Raw genomic sequence first — 21,589 nt, 5'->3', positions numbered from 1 at the left:
TTGGGCATGCGGTGGCTGGGCATGCGGGCTACATGACCCAGCCAACGCACTAGTAGACATTATTGTAAAAAGAAGTTCATCCCATGTGTTAGTCAATTTTTTTTTATATTTTAGGCAGGAAATTAGTTTTAAAATTTTGATATTTTTCTGGGTTTGTGTCAATGGGCGAGTAAACCCCCAACATTGACAATTGGAGTACGACGTTTCGCTGGTGATTACAACCAGCTTCATCAGGCGATTTGCCAGAATTGCCCATTGGGGATGCCAAACTGCTGCTCGCCATCACGCTTGCTGAAGTACTGGCAGATCCATCTGGCACGTTCACGCGACAACCCCGACTCATTGATCGCGTCGGGTGGTGGTGGTGGGTTAACGACACGTTAATAGTTTCCGCGATCTAATCCAAAGACCTTTAATCGTGAATATTGGGCGCTAAAGCCGAGTTACCACTTGTTACATTGGGATTCTGAGTCTCGCCAGGAATTGTGCGGCTCGTCAGATAGAATCTCCCAACTTACACACCCGGCTCTCAAAACACTACAAATGAGGGAGATTATAATTGTTCGAGTGTACTTCACTGATAAATATAGCCGTCCAATCGGCACGGTGTGTGAAATGTAAGACGATCCACCCATCACCTGAACTCACAGCTGTCAACCCCTTATCAGTGCCTACCTTATTACAGATCCATTCAGGCCTTATTGGTCACCTCGTGTCCCTTATAAATCTCAACGCTCATTCTACAAAGTCCCATCACAAGGGAGAAACACAAACAAATAGACATTATTTTTGTGCCCGTATTGAAACGGCTGTACGCCGTATGGACCTGAAGACTCAATTTCCCTGTACAGGAATACGGGGTATGGGTTGACAGCAGCGATGTGAACTGATTTTCATCGGCCCATCTACTCGGTTCGACATCCTCTCGGGCGAGTTCCTCTCCCCCCTTTGTTGTTGGTGTACATCTGTGGCGGGGGTGGGGGGGAACAGCTTCGTAGCTTTTCGGATTCCTCCAGGACAATTGCAGACTCTGATTGGCTGCCACTGGGCTCGCTGGAGTCTTACCTCCAGGCGCGGCAGCTGAAAGTCGAAGCGATGATTTAAAGTTAAACAAATCCCTCCCCACCTCTGTCTCTACGGCCAGCAGGTCGCGTGCTGTGGGGTAAAATGTGGGTTGGCCCACCTCTCCCTACCAACGTTTACAGCTGCACGATTTAGTGTTTTTTTTTTTGCGGAACAGCCAATCGGTTCTCAAAAGACACAGCCGAGTTTGTAATGTTTACTGGCGGGGCAGTTTCAACGCATGGCAGTCACGTCCTAGCGCAACCACTAGAGGTCGCTATAGCCGTGCTTTCACCCACCGGTACGTGCTTCTTGTTGTTTGGAGCGCAGGAATAATGAGGAGGCCGAAACCGGTTCAGAGGTTTCTCAATTAAACGATTGCTGTTGCTGCTGCGTCGGATTTGGTCTGGAAAGCCAATCGGCTGCTGCTCATTGTCTCATAAAATCGCATTCTTATCTGCGGAGACCCACAGCGGGTCTCGGCGTCACGTGGTCTCTGTGATTGTTTATTCGATGAGGGTGGTGGTGGCCGATGTGGTTTTGATGGTTCATCATCATCATCCTAAGCCATGGTCACTCCACTGCTGCATGAACGCCCACTCCCCAAGTCGCCATCGCCACCATTTATTTGAAGGTTAGATTTTTTTTTAAACAAGGATTATCTCATAAAAAATTAAAAATTGTATTTAAAGCTTTCGTGACTGCAGTAATTCATATTCTTAGCTCTTTCAGTAAATTCACGTTGAAGGGAAACAATAAAATAATAATATATATAAAACAATAAAAAAATTCTCACAATAATAATGCAAACCGACACACCTGATGACGACCGTTTGTGTTATGGTCGAAACGTCGTGAGAATTTTTTGTATTGTTTTATATATATTTTATTACCTTATTGTTTCCCTTCAACGTGACTTTACTGAAAGAGCTAAGAATATGATTATCTCATGAGCAAGAGTGCAAGTGAAGCGGATTTTGTTTACGCGGGCAAGAACTCTGGCAGCTCCGATTAGCACGGTTGGCGGCGTACGGTGCGAAAAAAGTTCAATATACATAAAAGAGACCAGGACAATAGTTTAGTTTGCAAGAGAGTGTGACGTGGCTCACCAAAATGATGAAGGTACAAACAGTACAAATTTAAAGTATGGTGCAGCACACATTATTCCTCGTATAAAAGGTTTCAGTTTTGTTGCCAGAAAAAAAGGGGAAAACCCCTATTATTATATTTTGGTACTGGCAAAGGAGGTCTAATGATGTAGATGCTTGACCCCGAGCCCTCGTTACTTTGATAGTGGCAAAAAGAAAGCCGTATCTGGTGTGGACCAATCAGTTTCAAGGACAATGCATCATATTTTCAGGGTGGGTTTTCGTTTACATTTTCACCACAAGTATTGTGGTGAATGCAGACGTGATTCCTTGTAAAAAGGTTGCAGTTTTGTTGCCAGAAAAAAAAAGGGGGAAAACCACCTATTATTATATGTTGGTACTGGCAAAGGGGGTCTAATGATATGGTACAGCAATGAGGTAAGTAGCAATCAGAACAAATATAACAATAACAAAAACACTCGCGTGGGTAATTGAAAATAATGGCGACCACGAAGATGAGAGGGAGCGTTGCACACGTATACAGGTCGAACTTCTTTCGCACCGTACGTAGCCAGCCGTGCTAAACGGAGGTGCGGGGGGAAGGGCAATTAACTAAACACTAAAAAGCGGTCCTAAAAAATGAGTTTGTCAATCGAGATGGTGATGTAAAAGTGCATAGCTCCCAGTGGCTTCGTAATATCAGAAGGAAGAGCGTTCCAGACGTCCGCAGAAGCGCACCTGAGAGCGCTGTGCGATGGGGTGACCACTGTCTTTGTTCCAAGCCAAAAGCCGCTGCTGCTGCTGCGAGGATGATCGGAGTTCACGTGATGGTAGTCTATGCTCTTTGACACGCATAATGGCAGAACTGGCGTTAGATTGTGTGCCTATGTGTGTCTCTCTCTCTCTGTGTCTCTGTTGTGTCTCTGTCTGTGTGTGTCTATGTTGTGTGTCTCTCTCTGTGTGTCTGTGTGTGTCTCTCTCTGTGTGTCTCTGTGTGTCTCTCTCTGTGTGTCTGTGTGTGTGTCTCTCTCTGTGTGTCTCTGTGTGTCTATGTTGTGTGTCTCTCTGTGTCTCTCTCTGTGTGTCTCTCTCTGTGTGTCTCTGTGTGTGTCTCTCTCTCTGTGTGTCTCTCTCTGTGTGTCTGTGTGTGTGTCTCTCTCTGTGTGTCTCTGTGTGTCTATGTTGTGTGTCTCTCTGTGTGTCTCTCTCTGTGTGTCTCTCTCTGTGTGTCTCTCTGTGTGTGTCTCTCTCTGTGTGTCTATGTTGTGTGTCTCTCTGTGTGTGTCTCTGTGTGTGTCTCTGTGTGTCTATGTTGTGTGTCTCTCTCTGTTTGCCTCTGTGTAAGTCTCTCTCTGTGTGTCTATGTTGTGTGTCTCTCTCTCTGTGTGTCTACGTTGTGTGTCTCTGTGTGTGTCTCTGTGTGTCTATGTTGTGTGTCTCTCTCTGTGTGTCTATGTTGTGTGTCTCTGTGTGTGTGTCTCTGTGTGTGTCTCTCTCTCTGTGTGTCTCTGTGTGTCTATGTTGTGTGTCTCTCTCTCTGTGTGTCTATGTTGTGTGTCTCTCTGTGTGTGTCTCTGTGTGTCTCTCTCTGTGTGTGTCTCTGTGTGTCTATGTTGTGAGTCTCTCTCTGCTTGTGTGTCTGTCTGTTTGTCTCTGTGTGAGTCTCTCTCTGCGTATGTGTCTGTCTATGCGTCTCCGTGTCTATGTTTTGTCTCTCTTCTCAAATTTAGCAATCTTTGGAAGAACGTAATCAACCAGGTGGGGTGTTGACTGTTGTGTTGGCCGACTCTCTGTGCTGTATTGCATTTTATTTCCAAGTTTACTAGGTTTGTTTTCTCATTAATTTGTACCTGATGATGGTTGCTTGTGTTGCAATCGAAATGTCGTATTCTATTATTATTTCATTTGATTTCTATCCTACGTGACTTTACCGAAATAACCAAAGAGTAATTCCTGCATTCACGAAAGCTTCGAATCTAGTCTGGCGTTAGGCTGTTACAAACAGTCTGTCAGACAACCCCTACGATCCCGTACGGCGAGGGGAGGACATCATCCAGGAGCGGAGTGACACGCGGGTGTTACATCTACCCTCCACGACTTGCCCCGAGCCTGTAGGCGCAACCCTTGCACAAGTAAGACGAGAACAAAGGCACGTATCCATTCAGATGCCAAATTGCACCACTGTACAACGAGACACGTTCAAATTCGTGCCATTTAATTATCGTCAGGCTCCAACTTTTATCCACTCATCTTCTCTGGCCTCTCTCTGTGTGCGCTATGAAGAAGGGCCTTTGTCCGAAACGTCGCCAATTATATGTTCCCTCCTGTCCGGGCGACACAGTGTAATGGCCACGGAACGTGTTGGTTGAGTTTTGTCGTTGTTGTTGTTTTGAACTGCTTGTGTACCGCTGCCAGTAGCAGCAGCATCACCAGTTGGTGATGTGTCAAATCGTGGTTGGTGTTGACGTTGGTTACCAGTTATATATATATCACTTGTTGTAAATGTTATTGCTGTTGTTATTGATACGTCACATTATTGATGTTGATTGACAGCAGGGCAGTTGGTATCATTGGGAAACAAATGACTCAATAGCAAGGACCCCCCAACCATATCGCGTGAAAATTCACTTGAGCTATAACCCATCGTGCCATACTGAAAATCCCACAAATACTAAAACAATCCCACGGATTTAATCGGCGTTTAACACGCAGCAGGATTTCGCGACCAATGTTTTCCACCCGACACAGCCAATTAATAAGCTTTGTGACGTAAACAAAACATCTACAATTGTAGATGTTGTCGTGGGTTTACTATCCAACACATAGACGTGCTGAACACGTAACTAATTTGCATGTTTTGTTTACGTCAGAAACCTTACTAATTGGCTTTGTCGGGTGGTGGCGGGTTTAACGACACATTTATATTTACGCGATCTAACCCCCAAAAAAAAAACTATTTTAGGGATATAAAAGTAAGTCCGCATATACTCCAAATCCCGCGGTCGGTAAATTCGCGGTTGGCAAGGGATTACTGTGCGTGGTGCGGTGTGTAAACGTCGCCCACTCGCGATGCAGTGGCGACGTTTACACGTGGCGCTGCCCCCTTTCGTGTGCCGTACCGGCCTTCACGTAAACAAATACGCTAATTACAATTAATTAGCGTTACAAAGGGCCTTGATTGTGACTCTGCCCCTGGCGAGCCATAGCCCTTCCCCCTGCCGCCGCCGCCGCCGGCCCCGCCCTCTACCTCTAACCACGCCCTCGCACTTTAGCCCCGCCCCTCGACACTGGCCTTGCCCTCTAACTCTAGCCCCACCCCCTTAGTCGTTGGCCCCGCCCCCGGGAGCCGGGGGCGGGGGTTGTGAGTGTTGATGTCACATTCACCTCAGCACGCGCTGCGTTCAAACTTGGTGAGGGTGAGTAGGTGAGTGATTGGTGAGGGTGAGTGATTGGTGAGGGTGAGTAGGTGAATGATTGGTGAGGGTGAGTAGGTGAGTGATTGGTGAGGGTGAGTGATTGGTGAGGGTGAGTGATTGGTGAGGGTGAGTAGGTGAGTGATTGGTGAGTAGGTGAGTGATTGGTGAGGGTGAGTAGGTGAGTGATTGGTGAGGGTGAGTAGGTGAGTGATTGGTGAGGGTGAGTGATTGGTGAGGGTGAGTAGGTGAGTGATTGATGAGGGTGAGTAGGTGAGTGATTGGTGAGGGTGAGTGATTGGTGAGGGTGAGTAGGTGAGTGATTGGTGAGGGTGAGTGATTGGTGAGGGTGAGTAGGTGAGTGATTGGTGAGGGTGAGTAGGTGAGTGATTGGTGAGTAGGTGAGTGATTGGTGAGGGTGAGTAGGTGAGTGATTGGTGAGGGTGAGTGATTGGTGAGGGTGAGTAGGTGAGTGATTGGTGAGGGTGAGTGATTGGTGAGGGTGAGTAGGTGAGTGATTGGTGAGGGTGAGTAGGTGAGTGATTGGTGAGGGTGAGTAGGTGAGTGATTGGTGAGGGTGAGTAGGTGAGTGATTGGTGAGGGTGAGTAGGTGAGTGATTGGTGAGGGTGAGTAGGTGAGTGATTGGTGAGGGTGAGTAGGTGAGTGATTGGTGAGTAGGTGAGTGATTGGTGAGGGTGAGTAAGTGAGTGATTGGTGAGGGTGAGTAGGTGAGTGATTGGTGAGTAGGTGAGTGATTGGTGAGGGTGAGTAGGTGAGTGATTGGTGAGGGTGAGTAGGTGAGTGATTGGTGAGGGGGAGTAGGTGAGTGATTGGTGAGTAGGTGAGTGATTGGTGAGGGTGAGTAGGTGAGTGATTGGTGAGGGTGAGTAGGTGAGTGATTGGTGAGGGTGAGTAGGTGAGTGATTGGTGAGTAGGTGAGTGATTGGTGAGTAGGTGAGTGATTGGTGAGGGTGAGTAGGTGAGTGATTGGTGAGGGTGAGTGATTGGTGAGTAGGTGAGTGATTGGTGAGGGTGAGTAGGTGAGTGATTGGTGAGGGTGAGTGATTGGTGAGGGTGAGTGATGGGTGAGTAGGTGAGTGATTGGTGAGGGATTGGTGAGGGTGAGTAGGTGAGTGATTGGTGAGGGTGAGTAGGTGAGTGATTGGTGAGGGTGAGTAGGTGAGTGATTGGTGAGGGTGAGTAGGTGAGTGATTGGTGAGGGTGAGTAGGTGAGTGATTGGTGAGGGTGAGTAGGTGAGTGATTGGTGAGGGTGAGTAGGTGAGTGATTGGTAAGGGTGAGTAGGTGAGTGATTGGTGAGGGTGAGTTGGTGAGGGTGAGTAGGTGAGTGATTGGTGAGCAGGTGAGTGATTGGTGAGGTGCATAACAATCTCTCAAGACCCCCCCCCCCCCGAATCCTATAGAACGTCCGATATTTAATCCACGCAGAAACGATCAAGGATTAATAATATTAACGTGCTTAAGCAAACATGCACCACTCATACGCAAGCGAACGCATTTGTGTTAACCTCCCCGCTCCATGCGGACGTACTAAATGGATGGCCCCTAATATCGCGTCGTCCGTCCTTCCTCGTTGTTGTTTTCCTTTCTTAAATTCAACTTCGCGCCGTTTTAATCTCTCTTCTTGGGGGATTATTTTTCCTCTCTTCTCGCGGCGTGAGTCAAGTCGGCGGTGACGTGGCCCGGCGGTGGGTGGGGGTGGGTGGTTAGTCGCGGAGTGATACCGAGCGGGAGTTGCGGGAGGCTGAAGCGGCTTCAGACAGCAGGAGCAGCAGCAGCATTAGCTGCAGCGATCGCAATTGTCAAGCTGTGGTGTCGTTATCATCATCATCGTCGTCGTCGTTGTTTTACTTTGGTTGTATAAAGGGATACCACCACCGATAACCAGGGAGAAGCAGCAGCTGCAGCAGCCTTTGCGAAGCCGGGATCACCCAAAACACAGCAGCTGAAACGGCGAGAAGCGCCGCTGCCCTCCTGTGACCCCGTGCTGCCCCCCTGTGGCCCCGTGCTGCCCCCCCCTGTGGCCCCGTGCTGCCCCCCCCTGTGGCCCCGTGCTGCCCCCCCCTGTGGCCCCGTGCTGCCCCTGAGAGAAGGAGAGGGGCAGCCCTCGCGCCTCCAACCTCAGAGAGAGAGGAGCTGTACGCAGCCATGGAGGAGGAGAAGGCGCGCGGCTACGTACTCGAGCTGGAGACGGAGCGGGACAAGCTGGGCAGCAGCCAGGGACTGTGCAAGCGACTCATCCAGGAAGGTGCTGCCCACTCGCCTGCTGCCCTCACACACTGCCCATTACTCACCACCACCACTCACCACCACCACCACTACTCACCACCACCACTCACCTGCTGCCCTGACACTGCCCACTACTCACCACCACCACCACTCACCACCACCACTCGCCTTCTGCCCTCACACACTGCCCACTACTCACCACCACTCACCACTACTCACTACCACCACTCGCCTGCTGCCCTGACACACTGCCCACTACTCACCACCACTCAACTGCTGCCCTGACTGCCCACTCACCACCACTCACCTGCTGCCCTGACACACTGCCCACTACTCACCACCACTCACCTGCTGCCCTGACTGCCCACTCACCACCACTCACCTGCTGCCCTGACACACTGCCCACTACTCACCACCACCACTCACCTGCTGCCCTGACTGCCCACTCACCACCACTCACCTGCTGCCCTTACACACTGCCCACTACTCACCACCACCACTCACCTGCTGCCCTTACACACTGCCCACTACTCACCACCACCACTCACCTGCTGCCCTTACACTGTTCACTACTCAGCACCACTCACCTGCTGCCCTGACTGCCCACTCACCACCACTCACCTGCTGCCCTGACTGCCCACTCACCACCACTCACCTGCTGCCCTGACTGCCCACTCACCACCACTCACCTGCTGCCCTGACTGCCCACTCACCACCACTCACCTGCTGCCCTGACTGCCCACTCACCACCACTCACCTGCTGCCGTGACAAACTACCCACTCACCACCACTCACCTGCTGCCCTGACTACCCACTCACCACCACTCACCTGCTGCCCTTACACTGTTCACTACTCACCACCACTCACCTGCCCTGACTGCCCACTCACCACCACTCACCTGCTGCCCTGACTGCCCACTCACCACCACCACTCACCTGCTGCCCTGACTCACCACCACTCACCACCACTCACCTGCTGCCGTGACTGCCCACTCACTCACCACCACTCACCTGCTGCCCTGACTGCCCACTCACTCACCACCACTCACCTGCTGCCCTGACTGCCCACTCACCACCACCACTCACCTGCTGCCCTGACTCACCACCACTCACCACCACTCACCTGCTGCCCTGACTGCCCACTCACTCACCACCACTCACCTGCTGCCCTGACTGCCCACTCACCACCACCACTCACCTGCTGCCCTGACTCACCACCACTCACCACCACTCACCTGCTGCCGTGACTGCCCACTCACTCACCACCACTCACCTGCTGCCCTGACTGCCCACTCACTCACCACCACTCACCTGCTGCCCTGACTGCCCACTCACCGCCACTCACCTGCTGCTCTGACTGCCCACTCACTCACCACTCACCTGCTGCCCTGACTGCCCACTCACCGCCACTCACCTGCTGCCCTGACTGCCCACTCACCACCACTCACCTGCTGCCCTGACTCACCACCACTCACCTGCTGCCCTGACGGCCCTCTCACTCACCACCACTCACCTGCTGCCCTGACTCACCACCACTCACCTGCTCTTCTTAGTGCCATACGCGCTTGCACTGCAGGGTTCTCTCTCTCTGTCTTTAATTCAAACATTTGTGTGTGTGTGTATATATTAAAAATTATGTGATTTTCTCGTTCAAAATTATTGTGACTGCAGATGCTCTAGTCCATGAGCCCAGAAGACGCCTCACGAGTCGATACCACCTAGAAAGTGGCACAACTTAAGGCTCTTCCGATTTATCTGCGTGGCCAATGTCCCTGAATGATGTGATTAATGAGTTTGGTTTTTCAACATAATCCCACTGATTGGACTTGGTCGGTCGGTGCGACCAAATGTGTTGCTACCTCAGTATAGTTTGTTTTGGGTTAGATCTCGTTAACATATAAATGTGTCGGTAAACCCACCACCACCCGACACAGCCAATTAGTAAGATTTTCTTCACGTAAACAGAACGTGCCAATTCGTTACTAGCAAATCGAGTACTCAGATTGTAAATGTGAATTTGCTCTCCAACACACCGGTGTGCTGTACTAGTAACGAATTGGGCAACTTATTTGTACCTGACAAACCTTACTAATTGGCTGTTAGGTAGTGGCGGGTTATACGACACATTTATATATTCTTATGTTTTTTCGGTAAAGTCACGTAGAAGGGGAACAATAAAATAATAAAAATATAAAACAATAAAATTATCACGACGTTTCGACTGCAACACAAGCAATCATCATCAGGTGTGGAAAAACACTTTTTCCAAATGTTCTTGCTGTGGTTTTCACACCTGATGATGATTGCTTGTGTTGCAGTCGAAACGTCGTGAGAATTTTATTGTTTTATATTTTTATTATTTTATTGTTTCCCTTCTACGTGGTGACTTTACCGAAAGAACCAAGAATATGAATCCCCGCAGTCACGAAAGCTTTAAATCGCCACATTTATATGTTTACGAGATCTAACTTTTAAAAAAAACCTACAATATATTATGGATGATGTTGGTCGCGAAAGCCTGCAACCTTAGGTTGGTACCAAAATCTCTCGCTTGCTCTTGGCACATTGGGTGATGGGTGTTGTGAAAGGGGGGAGCCGTGGCGCAATGGTTAGCGCACTGCACTCCCCCGAGTTCGATTCTGGCCGCGGGTCACAACACATCGGTGGCGAGTGATGTCCGAACCGTTGCTGCCACTCACCCACTGGTTCTTTAAACCTTCACTGTGCATCCTTGCGCCTGTTTGATTCTCAATCGATAAAAAAATGTATAATGTTAATAACTGCATAGGTGTGATGAAACAACATAGTTGCATTCTTAGCTCTTTCGCTAAAGTCACGTTGAAGGGAAACAAAGAAATAATACAATATATAAAACAATAAAAATTCTCACGACGTTTCGACCATAACACAAACGGTCGTCATCAGGTGTGTCGGTTTGCATTAATTTATTTATTTTTAAACGGTGCATTTACTTATAAAAAAACGTCAGCGCCACGCGCAGCGATTTTGCAGTTTATTTAGAAGGACTAGTCCATCTATGTTCTGAAAAGAGGAGGGGGGAGACGAAAATTTAATGTATGCTGTCTGAAAGCCACTGTAAGCGTGAACAATCAATTAAGACCTGAAATGGTTGATCAAATCCTTCCAATGATCGCTAAGCCAGAATTTTTATTGTTTTATATATATTTTATTGTTTCCCTTCAACGTGAATTTACCGAAAGAGCTAAGAATATGAATTACTGCAGTCACGAAAGCTTTAAATCAAAATTTAACATAGTTGTAACCTGGGATGCACGCACACTGCTGACGGTGCTTCTGAGATGCCCTTTCCTAGGGGGTAGTGAGACATGGCCAGATTATTTTAGGAGGTAATCATCGAAAACACAAATTAATCATGGGGCACGTAAGTTACACAACCACGTTGTTTCATCTCACCTACGTAGTTACTAACGTTATGCACGTTTTTTAACGATTCAGAACCAAGGGGGTGCAATGTTATGGTAATGTTTAAGAGAACCATGGTTGTAGTGCCACACTTAATACCGGCGTGTAAACAGTTACCGTGCGGTGTATGTGTCTGTGTGCGTGCACGCCAAGTTGTGTGCATTATACAGTTGTAATAGATACGTTTTCCTGAAATGAGCGAGGCGATTTACTACAGGGGATTGTGAATGTTGGAGACGATGGGAGGGAGGGAGGGAGTTCCACCGGGTGGAGCGGTGAGAGGGGAGGAACGGGAGATAGAGAAGTGAGGTGACCTGCAGTGTGGTGAGGGAGTGAGTGAGTGTGTTTGTTGTGACCACTAGTGTGGTGAATGATTGGCTGTGGGAGAGTGAGTGGGTGAATGAGTTGTTGTGATCGCCAGTGTGTTGAATGAGTGGCTGAATGAGTGGGTGGGTGAGTGGCTGGGTGGGAGAGTGAGTGGGTGAATGAGTTGTTGTGATCGCCAGTGTGTTGAATGAGTGGGTGGGTGAGTGGCTGCGTGGGAGAGTGAGTGGGTGAGTGTGTTGTTGTGGCCGCTAGTGTGGTGAATGAGTGGGTGAGTGAGTGACTGTTGTTGTTGTTGTGACTTGCATTGTGTGGTGGTTGAACACAGCAATCAATTGTAAATTATGAGGATTATTATTAGAAATTGGTCGACCCGAGGTCTCAGCATGCGTGGAGGAATGAATAAGTGGAGTTCACGGGAACACTAACCAAGGTAGTAGAGTAGCAGTGGCAGGAGAGTGATGCATTTGGGAGGCTGCATACCACGCATATTCTGTCATGAGTTAACATTCGTGCGCGCGTGTGCGTGCGTGCGCGCAAGCCTGCGGCTCGGTGTAGTGTGACGCACGGCTGTGATCTTAAAGAGAGAATTTGACGTGGAACTGTATTAAAAATCCACGTGGCGTGTGTGTCTGTCCGTCTGTGTGCACTCGGCACGCAGTAACAATGCTAACATTATAACCGTCTTCGATGGTTTTTCCTGTCGTTTTTTTTCTCAGCCGGAACTTGTCCCGAATTTATCAGCCCATGTTTTTGTTGCTGGCCGCGTGGCGTTTTGAGCATCGGGGCCCGTGCCCAATGACCGTGATCGAAAAGAGAAAGATCCCCCATATGGCCTTAACAGACTGTTGGGGCCAAGTTGCTGTTCGTGAGCACCGACGAAGGCCACGCGAGGGGGTGGGTGGCCAGCACTACGCCCGGCCGCCTTTGTCTCCCTAGTGGCGATGTTTACACACACCGCGACCAGGTCCTCATTTGAGGCTGAGTGGACCTCAGGGAGGCCCAGGACCGGATCAGATAATCGTCACCGGTGTTGGTGGCCGTGAGCGGGAATCGAACTCGGGTCACCGGGTTCGTAGCGCAGCGCTAACCGCGACACTACCGACCCCCCCCCCCGTGATAGAAAACAAACACACACACGTGCTCACTTGCCCCTTCAGCTTAGAATGTGGCCTGAACAGAAATATAAACAAAAAAACTTTCATTTCTTCCTCAAGCCAAACCTGGCATGCTGGTAACATTGCGTTTGAAGTGTTAGATTCAGAATCTTTAGTCATACCGGAGGAATCCGATGATGTCGAGTCGAGGCTCACTTCTTACACCTGAGTTCCCACGTACGTGGTGTTTGTGGGCCTTTTTTCAATCAAGAAGAAGCTCCCGGCACGTGGAGCGAAATGTTGGACATCCGCGTGCCGAACAACAAAAACAACAAACACCCACCAAGTCCAGTGTAGTGATCACTGCTCGTGTTTACTAACAAACACCCACCTAGTCCAGTGTAGTGATCACTGCTCGTGTTTACTAACAAACACCCACCTAGTCCAGTGTAGTGATCACTGCTCGTGTTTACTAACAAACACCCACCTAGTCCAGTGTAGTGATCACTGCTCGTGTTTACTAACAAACACCCACCTAGTCCAGTGTAGTGATCACTGCTCGTGTTTACTAACAAACACCCACCTCGTCCAGTGTAGTGATCACTGCTCGTGTTTACTAACAAACACCCACCTAGTCCAGTGTAGTGATCACTGCTCGTGTTTACTAACAAACACCCACCTAGTCCAGTGTAGTGATCACTGCTCGTGTTTACTAACAAACACCCACCTAGTCCAGTGTAGTGATCACTGCTCGTGTTTACTAACAAACACCCACCTAGTCCAGTGTAGTGATCACTGCTCGTGTTTACTAACAAACACCCACCTAGTCCAGTGTAGTGATCACTGCTCGTGTTTACTAACAAACACCCACCTCGTCCAGTGTAGTGATCACTGCTCGTGTTTACTAACAAACACCCACCTAGTCCAGTGTAGTGATCACTGCTCGTGTTTACTAACAAACACCCACCTAGTCCAGTGTAGTGATCACTGCTCGTGTTTACTAACAAACACCCACCTAGTCCAGTGTAGTGATCACTGCTCGTGTTTACTAAAAACACCCACCTAGTCCAGTGTAGTGATCACTGCTCGTGTTTACTAACAAACACCCACCTAGTCCAGTGTAGTGATCACTGCTCGTGTTTACTAACAAACACCCACCTAGTCCAGTGTAGTGATCACTGCTCGTGTTTACTAACAAAGACCCACCTCGTCCAGTGTAGTGATCACTGCTCGTGTTTACTAACAAACACCCACCTAGTCCAGTGTAGTGATCACTGCTCGTGTTTACTAACAAACACCCACCTCGTCCAGTGTAGTGATCACTGCTCGTGTTTACTAACAAACACCCACCTAGTCCAGTGTAGTGATCACTGCTCGTGTTTACTAACAAACACCCACCTAGTCCAGTGTAGTGATCACTGTTCGTGTTTACTAACAAACACCCACCTAGTCCAGTGTAGGGATCACTGCTCGTGTTTACTAACACACATCCACCTAGTCCAGTGTAGTGATCACTGTTCGTGTTTACTAACAAACACCCACCTAGTCCAGTGTAGGGATCACTGCTCGTGTTTACTAACACACATCCACCTAGTCCAGTATAGTGATCACTGCTTGTGTTTACTAACAAACACCCACCTAGTCCAGTGTAGTGATCACTGCTTGTGTTTACTAACAAACACCCACCTAGTCCAGTGTAGTGATCACTGCTCGTGTTTACTAACAAACACCCACCTAGTCCACTGTAGTGATCACTGCTCGTGTTTACTAACAAACACCCACCTAGTCCAGTGTAATGATCGCTGCACGTGTTTACTAACAAACACCCACCTAGTCTAGTGTAGTGATCACTGCTTGTGTTTACTAACAAACACCCACCTAGTCTGGTGTAGTGATCACTGCTTGTGTTTACTAACAAACACCCACCTAGTCTAGTGTAGTAATCACTGCTTGTGTTTACTAACAAACACCCACCTAGTCCAGTGTAGGGATCACTGCTCGTGTTTACTAACAAACACCCACCTAGTCCAGTGTAGTGATCACTGCTCGTGTTTACTAACAAACACCCACCTAGTCCAGTGTAGTGATCACTGCTTGTGTTTACTAACAAACACCCACCTAGTCCAGTGTAGTGATCACTGCTCGTGTTTACTAACAAACACCCACCTAGTCCAGTGTAGTGATCACTGCTCGTGTTTACTAACAAACACCCACCTAGTCCAGTGTAATGATTGCTGCACGTGTTTACTAACAAACACCCACCTAGTCTGGTGTAGTGATCACTGCTTGTGTTTACTAACAAACACCCACCTAGTCTAGTGTAGTAATCACTGCTTGTGTTTACTAACAAACACCCACCTAGTCCAGTGTAGGGATCACTGCTCGTGTTTACTAACAAACACCCACCTAGTCCAGTGTAGTGATCACTGCTTGTGTTTACTAACAAACACCCACCTAGTCCAGTGTAGTGATCACTGCTCGTGTTTACTAACAAACACCCACCTAGTCCAGTGTAGTGATCACTGCTCGTGTTTACTAACAAACACCCACCTAGTCCAGTGTAGTGATCACTGCTCGTGTTTACTAACAAACACCCACCTAGTCCAGTGTAATGATCACTGCACGTGTTTACTAACAAACACCCACCTAGTCTAGTGTAGTGATCACTGCTTGTGTTTATTAACAAACACCCACCTAGTCTGGTGTAGTGATCACTGCTTGTGTTTACTAACAAACACCCACCTAGTCTAGTGTAGTAATCACTGCTTGTGTTTACTAACAAACACCCACCTAGTCCAGTGTAGGGATCACTGCTCGTGTTTACTAACACACATCCACCTAGTCCAGTGTAGTGATCACTGCTCGTGTTTACTAACAAACACCCACCTAGTCCAGTGTAATGATCACTGCACGTGTTTACTAACAAACACCCATCTAGTCTAGTGTAGTGATCACTGCTTGTGTTTACTAACAAACACCCACCTAGTCTGGTGTAGTGATCACTGCTTGTGTTTACTAACAAACACCCACCTAGTCTAGTGTAGTAATCACTGCTTGTGTTTACTAACAAACACCCACCTAGTCCAGTAGTGTAACGCAGTTGTATTCGTAGAGTTTTGTCTCGAACTCGATCCCCCCACGTCACCGCATAGATCCGCCGCATAGCCTGAACAGACTGTTGGGGCAAGTGCTGTTAGCGAGTAGCACCTATGAATACCCTTCGATTTATCATATGTTAAGACGAAAAATATGGCAACAAGGCAATATTAATGTTTTTCACGTGATGAATGTATAGCTAGGCCCAAGCGCATGGCCGCTCCTGTTTTAGGTCGCCCCCCACGTCTATTATCTCGAGCGTTGAATTCTCGTCGTAATTTATCTTAGCACCTTCGACAAAGTCGCCCAGAACACACGCGCCCCACCGGTTCTCCTCGACTCTCACAAGCTAAGCAGGGGAAACAAAAATAAATGTTGACCCTGTGCTTGGACCGGCTCCAATCGCCTCCTGTAACAAACAAAATAGGTCATATAGGCTGCTGCGGGCCTACGTTTATCATTGGAGAGCAGTGTGGCAAAAGTGCACCGTTGTACTGCACTGCACTGTGTTCCAGCCTTCAACAACCCGCACCGACCGGCGTGGTGAAGTACGGTCATATGGACTTCGCATTCCACGTGGTGTTGGGAGTCCGTATTCCAGAATTGCATTGACAAAAAGTCTGTACAAGTGATGTTGGTAGGTCTAGCCCTTCGTGAGCACTGCTAGCACACGGTTAGCACTTGGTGAACACGGTTAGCCCTTCGTGAACACGGTTAGCCCTTCTTGAACACAGTTAGCCCTTCGTGAACACGGTTAGCCCTTCGTGAACACGGTTAGCCCTTCTTGAACACAGTTAGCCCTTCGTGAACACGGTTAGCCCTTCGTGAACACAGTTAGCCCTTCGTGAACACAGTTAGCCCTTCGTGAACACGGTTAGCCCTTCGTGAACACGGTTAGCCCTTCGTGAACACAGTTAGCCCTTCGTGAACACGGTTAGTCCTTCGTAAACACGGTTAGCCCTTCTTGAACACAGCCCTTCGTGAACACGGTTAGCCCTTCTTGAACACAGCCCTTCGTGAACACAGTTAGCCCTTCGTGAACACGGTTAGCCCTTCGTGAACAGGGTTAGCACTTCGTGAACATGGTTAGCCCTTCGTGAACACGGTTAGCCCTTCTTGAACATGGTTAGCCCTTCGTGAACACGGTTAGTCCTTCGTGAACACGGTTAGCCCTTCGTGAACACGGTTAGCCCTTCGTGAACACGGTTAGTCCTTCGTGAACACGGTTAGTCCTTCGTGAACACGGTTAGCCCTTCTTGAACACAGTTAGCCCTTCGTGAACACGGTTAGCCCTTCGTGAACACGGTTAGCCCTTCTTGAACATGGTTAGCCCTTCTTGAACACGGTTAGCCCTTCTTGAACACAGTTAGCCCTTCTTGAACACGGGTAGCCCTTCGTGAACACAGAACACAGTTAGCACTTCGTGAACACGGTTAGCCCTTCGTGAACACAGCCCTTCTTGAACACGGTTAGCCCTTCGTGAACACAGAACATGGTTAGCCCTTCGTGAACACGGTAAGTCCTTCATGAACACAGAACACGGTTAGCCCTTCTTGAACACAGTTAGCGCTTCGTGAACACGGTTAGCCCTTCTTGAACACAGTTAGCCCTTCTTGAACACAGTTAGCCCTTCTTGAACACGGTTAGCCCTTCGTGAACACAGAACACAGTTAGCACTTCGTGAACACGGTTAGCCCTTCGTGAACACGGTTAGCCCTTCGTGAACACGGTTAGTCCTTCGTGAACACGGTTAGTCCTTCGTGAACACAGCCCTTCGTGAACACGGTTAGCCCTTCTTGAACACAGTTAGCCCTTCTTGAACACAGTTAGCCCTTCTTGAACACGGGTAGCCCTTCGTGAACACAGAACACAGTTAGCACTTCGTGAACACGGTTAGTCCTTCGTGAACACGGTTAGCCCTTCGTGAACACGGTTAGTCCTTCGTGAACACAGAACACGGTTAGCCCTTCGTGAACACGGTAAGCCCTTCGTGAACACGGTTAGTCCTTCGTGAACACGGTTAGCCCTTCGTGAACACAGAACATGGTTAGCCCTTCTTGAACACAGTTAGCCCTTCGTGAACACGGTTAGCCCTTCTTGAACACAGTTAGCCCTTCTTGAACACAGTTAGCCCTTCTTGAACACGGGTAGCCCTTCGTGAACACAGAACACAGTTAGCACTTCGTGAACACGGTTAGTCCTTCGTGAACACGGTTATAACACGGGTAGCCCTTCGTGAACACAGAACACGGTTAGCCCTTCGTGAACACGGTTAGCCCTTCGTGAACACGGTTAGTCCTTCGTGAACACAGAACACGGTTAGCCCTTCGTGAACACGGTTAGCCCTTCGTGAACACGGTTAGTCCTTCGTGAACACGGTTAGTCCTTCGTGAACACAGAACACGGTTAGCCCTTCGTGAACACGGTTAGCTCTTCGTGAACACGGTTAGCCCTTCGTGAACACGGTTAGCCCTTCGTGAACACAGAACACGGTTAGCCCTTCGTGAACACGGTTAGTCCTTCGTGAACACGGTTAGTCCTTCGTGAACACAGAACATGGTTAGCCCTTCGTGAACATGGTTAGCCCTTCATGTACACGGTTATAACACGGGTAGCCCTTCGTGAACACGGTTAGAACACGGGTAGCTCTTCGTGAACACGGTTATAATTTTGGTTGTTTAGCACGAGCATCGGATAATCACGCTGCGCCGCTGCGTGCACAAGATGTGGGGTGAAGAGATTATAAAGCGGCAGCGGTGTCCACAATCGGGATCGGAATCTTTATTTCGATTGCAGGAGGAATCCGATGAGCTGCGAAGTTCTTATTCACAGACATCCTGTGTGGGGAGGCCGGCGGCGGGTCAACGGGTTACAACAAACACCTTGCCGTGTTCGCTGCGGGCAGTGAGAGCGCCATCTCTGATGTGTTTTGTAAATATCCTCTTCATTTGTGCTCAAGCGTCACACAAAGCCGCCCGACCGCCGCTTTGTGTGACGACCAAAGATCACAAACCCCAGTGGAGCCGAACCACGGTGCTGCTGCGGCATGCTTTGGCAACCTGCGTGGGCACTTTGAAAGGGCGGGTGGCCAGCAAGCATTCATGCCTTGCCGCCTTTGTCTCCCCAGTGCTTTTGTTTTGACGCGCACACACGCACACACACACTTTGCACCAGGTACTTATGTTGTGAGGTTGAGTCGACCTGGCGGAGACCCAGAAACGGGGCATACCTATGACACCGCCGATGTTATCCATCATAACATTGTTAAGCAATCGTTGAGGTAACCACCGTGCACTCACGAACGAAACTTGCCCCAACAGCCTGAAGAAGCTATACGGGGGAATTTTTTTAGCCATTCTTACAGCAGTCTGCAGGGCCTTTCTGTCGCAAGCTGTCAGTCCGGATTTTTCATGTCCATATAGTGGGGAACACGTTGCTCAGGTTAATACTGAATCAGCACGTGCAGTGTGATCCTGTAGTAGTGTGGTGTGATCCTGTAGTAATGTAGTGTGATCCTGTAGTAGTGTGATCCTGTAGTAGTGTGATCCTGTATTAGTGTAGTGTGATCCTGTATTAGTGTAGTGTGATCCTGTATTAGTGTAGTGTGATCCTGTAGTAGTGTGATCCTGTAGTAGTGTGATCCTGTAGTAGTGTGGTGTGATCCTGTAGTAGTGTGGTGTGATCCTGTAGTAGTGTCATCCTGTAGTAGTGTCATCCTGTAGTAGTGTGATCCTGTAGTAGTGTGATCCTGTATTAGTGTAGTGTGATCCTGTAGTAGTGTCATCCTGTAGTAGTGTCATCCTGTAGTAGTGTAGTGTGATCCTGTAGTAGTGTGATCCTGTATTAGTGTAGTGTGATCCTGTAGTAGTGTGATCCTGTATTAGTGTAGTGTCATCCTGTAGTAGTGTCATCCTGTAGTAGTGTAGTGTGATCCTGTAGTAGTGTGATCCTGTATTAGTGTAGTGTGATCCTGTAGTAGTGTAGTGTGATCCTGTAGTAGTGTAGTGTGATCCTGTAGTAGTGTGGTGTGATCCTGTACTAGTGTAGTGTGATCCTGTAGTACTAGTGTAGTGTGATCCTGTAGTAGTGTGATCCTGTATTAGTGTAGTGTGATCCTGTAGTAGTGTAGTGTGATCCTGTAGTAGTGTAGTGTGATCCTGTAGTAATGTAGTGTGATCCTGTAGTAGTGTAGTGTGATCCTGTAGTACTAGTGTAGTGTGATCCTGTAGTAGTGTGATCCTGTAGTACTAGTGTAGTGTGATCCTGTAGTAGTGTGATCCTGTAGTAGTGTAGTGTGATCCTGTAGTAGTGTAGTGTGATGCTGTAGTAGTGTGTTCCTGTAGTAGCGTAGTGTGATCCTGTAGTAGTGTGATCCTGTAGTAGTGTGGTGTGATCCTGTAGTAGTGTGACCCTGTAGTAGTGTGGTGTGATTCTGTAGTAGTGTAGTGTGATCCTGTAGTAGTGTGGTGTGATCCTGTAGTAGTGTGATCCTGTAGTAGTGTGATCCTATAGTAGTGTGATCCTGTAGTAGTGTAGTGTGATCCTGTAGTAGTGTAGTGTGATCCTGTAGTAGTGCAGTGTGATCCTGTAGTATTAGTGTAGTGTGAGCCTGTAGTAGTGCAGTGTGATCATGTAGTAGTAGTAGTGAGATTGATGTCGTACGACGGGGAGTCCAGGATACCAGGACCACATTAAAGGCCCACGCACGCCAACCTCTCTTTTACTTCATTTTATTTGTTTTGCTTTTGCCATCGTGGTGACCCGGGTCACTCTTGCAAACGAAACTCTGGTCTGGTCTCTCGAGTTCTCACCCGCTTAGACAAAGCAAACTCGAAACTCTAATTCACTTACTCTTTGGTTCTATTCGGTAAAGTCACGTAGGTAAAAAATAAAACAACAAAAATCACGACGTTTCAGCCACAACACAAGTGGCCTTCATCAGGTGAAGGGACCGTACTGTCACGAGGACAGCGTTGGAATGTAGTAATAGGTTTTTCCCTTTTAACTGGCACAAAAACTGACACCTTTATTCAAGGCATCATGTTTGCAATAACCACAACACAAGCAGTCAAAATGCAAACAAAAGAGACAACTATGATAATAATATGCACTGTCCTTGAATTTGATTGGTCTACACCCGAGACGGCTTTTCTTAGAGCCTAGTCTCCACTGGTGTTGGACCAGAAGACGCCAAAAGGCGTACAACTCAAAAACAGCGCACTATCAGAGTATTGAGGGCTCGGGGTGAGCATTTACATTATGAGACCTCCTTTGCCAGTAACAAGATATAGTAATAGTAATATCTTGTTACTGGCAAAGGAGGTCTCATAATGTAAGCGTTGGCATTATTTATTTTATTTTATTTTTCTACCTACGTGACTTTACCGAAATAACCAAAGAGTATGGATCCCTGCAGTCACGAAAACTTCAAATCTTAATTCACTTCACGAATTATTTGCTGATTATTTACAGTCGTGCCCAAGCACAAACAAACAACAACTAGTCAACACGTCATTTGTCAACAACAAAATTGCGTGGCCTTAAGAGGTGAGATAGAAATAGGCGACATTTCGGGCAATGGCCCTTCTTCATGGCACATGGAGAGTCCATAGAGACAGAGGGGATATTAAGAGTTGGAGACTTTACACCGTGGGCCCTGATAAGAATTTCTTTGAAACAAATTATTCGGATTAAACAATTGCTTTAATTGGCGTGTGCATAGTTACCTCCGCCAATTAAAAGAAACAAACTGGTCATCAGGTGTAAACAAGTGCAGTCTCCAACTATTATTATCTATATTCTTGGTTATTGCGGT

The 21,589-nt window shown here is 48.2% G+C and overlaps 1 protein-coding gene across 3 annotated transcripts in view; it reads left to right on the top strand.

Annotated features, from left to right (window-relative positions):
* The first annotated feature begins 7,285 nt into the window (after positions 1 to 7,285).
* LOC116957787 (KH domain-containing, RNA-binding, signal transduction-associated protein 2-like) overlaps positions 7,286 to 21,589 on the top strand; it is a 72,974-nt gene continuing 58,670 nt past the window's right edge. For all 3 annotated transcript variants that reach the window (XM_076073862.1, XM_032980150.2, XM_032980149.2), the window contains exon 1: positions 7,286 to 7,832. In XM_076073862.1, coding sequence (XP_075929977.1) covers positions 7,733 to 7,832 — 100 coding nt within the window. In that variant the 5' untranslated portion in view covers positions 7,286 to 7,732. The remainder of the gene's footprint in view (positions 7,833 to 21,589) is intronic.

This window comes from Petromyzon marinus, chromosome 43 (genome assembly GCF_048934315.1).
Source record: "Petromyzon marinus isolate PM22_M1 ecotype Great Lakes invasive population chromosome 43, UKy_Petmar_22M1.pri1.0, whole genome shotgun sequence".
Lineage (NCBI taxonomy): Eukaryota > Metazoa > Chordata > Hyperoartia > Petromyzontiformes > Petromyzontidae > Petromyzon > Petromyzon marinus.
This window is presented reverse-complemented; position numbering and strand designations above follow the sequence as displayed.